At 48.6% G+C, this 6,144-nt stretch overlaps 1 protein-coding gene across 1 annotated transcript; it reads left to right on the top strand.

Annotated features, from left to right (window-relative positions):
- Positions 1–5,754: 5,754 nt before the first annotated feature.
- ALTATR162_LOCUS9814 (uncharacterized protein) lies at positions 5,755–6,144 on the top strand (the record flags this gene model as incomplete). The annotated part of the gene is made up of 1 exon (XM_043317450.1): positions 5,755–6,144. The coding sequence occupies one exon, from the start codon at positions 5,755–5,757 to the stop codon at positions 6,142–6,144; it is 390 nt and encodes a 129-aa protein (XP_043173385.1).

Raw genomic sequence — 6,144 nt, 5'->3', positions numbered from 1 at the left:
GACGTTGGTAGGTAATGCAAAGAGTCCACCGCTTCTTCCGTCCTGTTTGTTCAGTTCCTGCTAACCGTGGAATAGTCTCGCCTGTATGAATCATGATTCATGCGTATCAAAGTAGATCTCGCCCGTAATGTGTTCTCCTTTCGGAGGATACTGGTCACGGGCCAGTTGAGATGCAAGCCCATAGTTGGACAAAGATGCAAGAGGCGATGGGAAGGATCCGATTTGTGTCAATTCCAGACACCGCCTCGTAGAAGTCAGTGACTATTTGCTGACACCTCGACCGAACAGGGATGGGCAGGACACGCACCGACTAGTTATACCATCTATCCTGTAACAATCAACAATCACATCCTCTCTCCACGCTGCTGTGTGCACTCATTATATCCTTCAAATCAGGACGTGCGGGGATAGTCAGTCAAATCGCCAGTGGGCTAAAGGCAGGGTTGCAAACAGATAAATCGAATTCAAATCTAACCAAATCAAATCAAATCTATCCAAATCAAATCAAATCAAATCGGGGTAAGCCTCATCCAAATCGAATCAAATTGCAACGCCCAGATTTATTTGGATATTTGATTATTTGGATAAGCCCCGCAGATGAGGACTCGTCCAATCACTGTCCGCCGTCTGCTCAGTTGAGCCAGCCAGTTTGCGTACCGTACGGCGGGTTTGCTTTTTATCAGGGGCATAGTAGGCTTGCTTTTTACAAGCACGGTTACTAACTATGGAACATATGTTGAGCCTGTGTCGGCCATGCGCGAAGAGTGGCTCGGCGAATCTATCCTTCTATTCCACCGTCGCTCCGAGCAGCGAGCGTAGTAACTGGTCTAGAAGTCTACAGTCCTCGCTAGCATTTGACATGGCGCAGTCTCCTAACGCCGACAGCACATCAGCAGGCCTTTCCACTGCGCCTTCTACCGCTTACAGCAACCTTGACAGCCCCATTAACTTCAACCCATCCGAGCCCAGCAGAGAGGGGAGGGGAGACACACCCCCCGCAGTCGGTTACACCAGTTACGAAGGCATCGATTAGAGCCGCCTTCCAGGCTATTGCATGCGCAAGCATGGAAGGAGGGTGCGGACGGGATGGGTGTAGGAGCATAGATACGACATCGAGAAAGCCGGGTCAGGTCGACGTTCCTAGCTCTGTAAGGAGTGTCATCGAAAGAGGGCTACAACTACGCACATATACGATTCTGCATCCACAAGTCAAGCAAACAGCCATATGGAAAGTGTCCACCGAATCAACAAAGATAGGCAACTGCCGCTAAAGAGGAAGAAACAACGCACGCTTTTTGACATAGCAGACCTGGACTCTCATCGGCCAAAGGACCAGGCTTTAATAAATGCTTTTATAGCTTCATTCAATCCTATTCATTTTCAAGCTTTGCTCATTTAATAGGTGGCCTGCGACAATGTGCCGTTCAACAAGCTTAAAAGTCCCTATTTCCGAGACCTTATAGGATACGCAAACGGTGCGATTATCGAGTTAGGGAGTCTCCCAACTCACAGCACCATGCGGGAATAGATTGTACAGTCCTTTAATCGCCATAAGGGGGTTGTAACAGAGCTTCTCAGCTGCTCATTAGGCCGGATTAACATTTCCTTTAACGCCTAGACCTCCCGCAAGTTTACGTCCCTTCTTAGTCTCACTGTGCACTTTCTTAACAACGAAGGGAAGTTCCGTACATTCCTTCTGGGCCTGCCACAAATCGAGGGTCGTCACAGTGGCGAGAACCTTGCAGACCGCGTTAGTAAAATAATTCACGAATATAGGCTAGAGGATCGTATTAGCTACTTCGTCACAGACAATGCAGAGAACAATGACACCTGCCTTAAAGACCTAGGCGCTGAGTTCGGCTTCGACAAGCAGCACAGGCGGCTTCGTTGCTGTGGACATATTATCAACCTCGTCGCCCGGTCCATTCTCTTCGGCACGGACGCCGATGCCTTTAAGGAGGACTGCCAAGCCGACAAAGAGGTCTAAGACGAGATAAAGCTCTGGAGGTCGAAGGGCCCAATCAGCAAGCTGCACAATATTGTCCACTAGGTGCAAAGGTCAGGACAGCGCATAGAGAAGCTCCACAAGCTCCAGCTTATTAAGAACACCGCCTTAAATCTTAAAGACAAAACAACGTACAATGTGATCACGGATAACGCTACCCGCTAGAACTCCTCTAAGGCGATGATGGAACGGGGTTACCAGCTTCGGAATGCGCTCGACTCCATAGTCTAGGCAGAAGCTACGGAGTGGAATCAGTACGTGGCCAGGAGGACTCAGAACGGGACAAAGCCGATGCCCAAGAAGAGCCGAAAGAAGCCTGCGATTGTTAACGATAAGATGTCTGCTGAGGACTGGTCAGTAATTTCGGAGTACCTAGCTCTATTAAAGCCGCTAAAGACAGCTACCAAGCGCCTCGAAGGCCGACCCAAAGAAGGTGAGCCAAATCTAGCTTCCTGCCGCTTAACTTTGTGTTTATATTTTTTAGGGAAATTCGGTGCGGTCTAGGAGGTTCTGCTGACAATGGAGTGGCTTCTGAAGCATCTAGAAGAGTCAAAGATACAACATGAACGAGATAAAGAACCACACTTACGGATTAGTTGCAATCTTGGTTGGATGAAGCTAGACCAATACTACACTCTCACTGAGGACAGTCCTGCATATCTCGCAGCCCTTGTCCTCCACCCCGCCTTTTGGTGGTCAACTGTCGAGTCACAATAGGCTGATTATCCCGATTGGCTAGTGAGAGGAAAGGCAGCCGTGCAACAACTGTGGGAGGAATATCGCATCCTCCCTGTCGAGCGGGATACGATACCTGAGCAGCCCACTGTTACAAGGAAGACCACCGACCTAGATGACTTTATGGCGTCCATCAGAAAGCCCACCACGCAACCTGCACCTTTACCTTCAGCTACGCACGATGAGTACACAGCGTGGATTGCCACTGCCGATCCAGGCGACTGCTCGGTGGATGATCCGATTCAGTATTGGCTTCTCCGAAGACGCCAGTATCCACGTCTGTCACGGATGGCAATCGATCTCTTTTCAATTCCTGCGATGTCGTCCGAGCCGGAGCGAATATTCAGCCTTGCAGGACACATGGTTACAGCCCAGAGAGGCCGACTGCAAGCGGATATTATAGGAGCAGCTCAATGCATCTCCTCGTGGGAGAGAAGTGGGGCTATCCAAATATCCAAATAGATCCAAATAGATCCAAATCAATCCAGATCAAATCAAATCAAATCAAATCGACCATGGGTCTATCCAAATCAAATCAAATTGAAGGTCAGATTTGATTTGATTTATCTGTTTGCAAGCCTGATTGTTTTCGCTCCCAAGCTGGCCCTGCTCCATGGTATTTGACGTCGCGCGCCCGAGAAGACTCGCTCTGCTTCTGCTGACATTGCTGGTACGGAAAGGACATCAATTGCCATATGAGAAAGTCGTGGGTATCGTGTTCGTTGCTGCTCTTGACACCACCATTCCAGCGCAGTCTTAGTAGAGATCTCGGTAGGATCGGCTTCGATGAAAGACTCCCAATCGTCGGCGAACTTTTGAACCACGTTCAGATCTCGCTCTAGAAGATCATATTCGTCCGGCTCGTAGGTCGGTTGCGACAAGGTTAGAGCACTAGCTTCGTCGATCACAGCATATTTCTCTTCCCAGAGATTCTTGAGCTTTGGCAGTACTGCTCTAGCCCAAGACTTCTTCCAATTCATATCAATATAGCGCTTTCGCCTTGAAGGATGCAGAAGCAAAGCTGCAGCATAAGCTGGTACCTGATCGGTCAGGCTGTAGTACTTGTCGAAGGAATACCAAGCCATTAGAACTGCGTTTTGAAACTGGGCATTGTTTGCATGCTTGTTCTTCTGCTTCTCTAAGTGCTTAACAAGGATGTCCATTGTTACCAAGGTTTTCTCAATGGGATCAAGGTCGGATTGAGTTCCCGTCGTAACTTTCTCAAAAGGCTTAAGAAAGACGATAATCTCGCGCAGAGTCTCCCAATCGTCAGGTGTAAGTGCGTGCTTCCGATCGCCTTCCAGTGGTTCTTGACAAAGGTATCGACATGACCTTCAAGCTCACAAGCAACTATATTCATAGTATGCCAGCTATTCCATCGGGTATCGTTGTCCATAGGTATCATGCGACCCACAGCATTAAGGAATTCGTTGTAGAGAAGTTCAGAACTTCTCATATAAGCGACAATCGCGTGAAGCTTTCCCAGCGGCCCAGCATCCTTCCAACTAAGCCCTTTCTTCTTTTTTGACGCTGCTGAAAGCCTGGCCTCCTCATCATACTCATGATCCTCATCAAAACTACCATTCAGATCGTCTTCATCTAGAGACCCCCCTTCTTGTCTAATGCTATTCACTACCGCATCAATCGTCTCTTTATCAGGAGCAAAAATGAAAGCTTGACTAGCCAAGTTGATGACGTGGCCGTGGCAGCGAATCCGGTGAACCTCTGGATCCCAATCAACTTGATATCGTTGCTGAAGATGGCTTGAGATAAAGCGACAGCACTTGTCGTTGGAGCCATGATTGTCGCCGGTATAATATCCAAGTTTATGAGCAATCTCATACCAGTCTATCATCCTATTCACATGCTCTGCTTGGAGTTGACCGCCATGACTTCCGAGCAACTGTGGTAGGCCTAAAGGAGCTGTGCGATAGTTCCCTTCGGCATCAACAAAGTGCGCAACAACGCCTAGAAAAGCCTTCTTCTTATACTCAGTTGTCCAGACATCACAGGCGAGATGTATCTCAGAAAGTGCGGAGTGGAGTTGTTGTTTTATTTCAGCTTTCGTCCGTACAAAGGAGTGGTCCATTTTCTTTGGTATCATGGCTCGAGACTTTGGGTAAACATCTGCTGCCATATAATTGACACTTGTGATCAGGGAGTATAGCTCCGGATACTCCACTAACTTATGTGGAAGATTGTTGTTAACGATAAGCTGCAATAGAGATTCTTCGAAGGCCTTGGTATTGATAGCGTTCTTGAGTACTTTTCGCTCGCGTTCATCATTCTGGGCTTGTTGTTTCTCGCCCTGCCGTCGCAGAATCTGCTCAAACTTCGCCTGTCCCTTTGTCACAACCTGTGACTGCTGTGGTTTTACCTTGATGCCGTGCGTACGATCAAGATGGTTTCGAGCGGAAGTTAGAGAAGCTGATTCCCATGAGCATTTATTACAAGCCCATATCCTATTGCCATAGCGATCACGTCGGACTTGCTCATCTCGCTCGAACTTCTTCGCGTGGCTCCAAGTCTCTCGAGCGGTTTGGGTACGCTTCTTGGTTCCGCGACCGGAAGAAGTTCTGCTCTCGGTAGTAGCCGTAGAACCGGGGCTCTCTGCGTGCAAGAAGTTGGCGGGTGGAGAAGAACCGAGACCTGAGAGCTGAGAGGTGGTGCCGTCGTCCATTTCGATGTCGTTATGTGCCATACCGAGGTTGAGAAAGTACGTTATTTCGTGGTTCTGAATGTGTGAAAATTTTATTGGTAAAGCTCTGAGGTCCGAAGTTGTTCCGAGTAGCGAGTTGCATGCTTGAATTCAATATTCTCAGTATTCTCAATATCCTCAATATTTCCTCAATATTGAAGAACTCCATATTGAAGAATCAATATTGAAAAAAATCAATATTTTCAATATATATTGAAATATTGACAGGGGTTTTTCAATATCGAATACACCACTGCCGGCCGCCACTCCCGTCACGCCCGTTGTCACTAGCACTTGCCCTGCTCAAGCCACCGTCATGAACACCGTCACCGTCACTGTTGCTCTTCATCCCCCAGCTATCACCAAGACTCTGACCATTATCGACCAAGGTATCATAACCACCACCTGCATCACCGAGATCCCGCACAATCCCACCTGCGGACTCAAGCCGCCCCACGCGATCCCGAGCCTCAGCTCCGCTCATAGCATTGAACCCAAGCCAACTTCTTCCGCTGTTAGCGTCAAATCTCCGTACCAGACCGGCTACCCAACCGGTGGCCTGAATCAGCCAGCCCCGTCCAGATCGGTCTCATACCCGACTAGCAAGCCTTCCAGCAGCAACACTCTTAGCTCCACAAATCCCATCCCCCCAAAGCCCACAGGAACTGGCCATTTGACTCCGGATAATAGACTGCCTCTCGCCTAG

Source organism: Alternaria atra (assembly GCF_907166805.1).
Source record: "Alternaria atra isolate CS162 genome assembly, contig: 32, whole genome shotgun sequence".
NCBI lineage: Eukaryota > Fungi > Ascomycota > Dothideomycetes > Pleosporales > Pleosporaceae > Alternaria > Alternaria atra.
The sequence above is the reverse complement of the archived record's forward strand: the minus strand, read 5'-3'. Positions and strand labels throughout refer to the sequence as shown.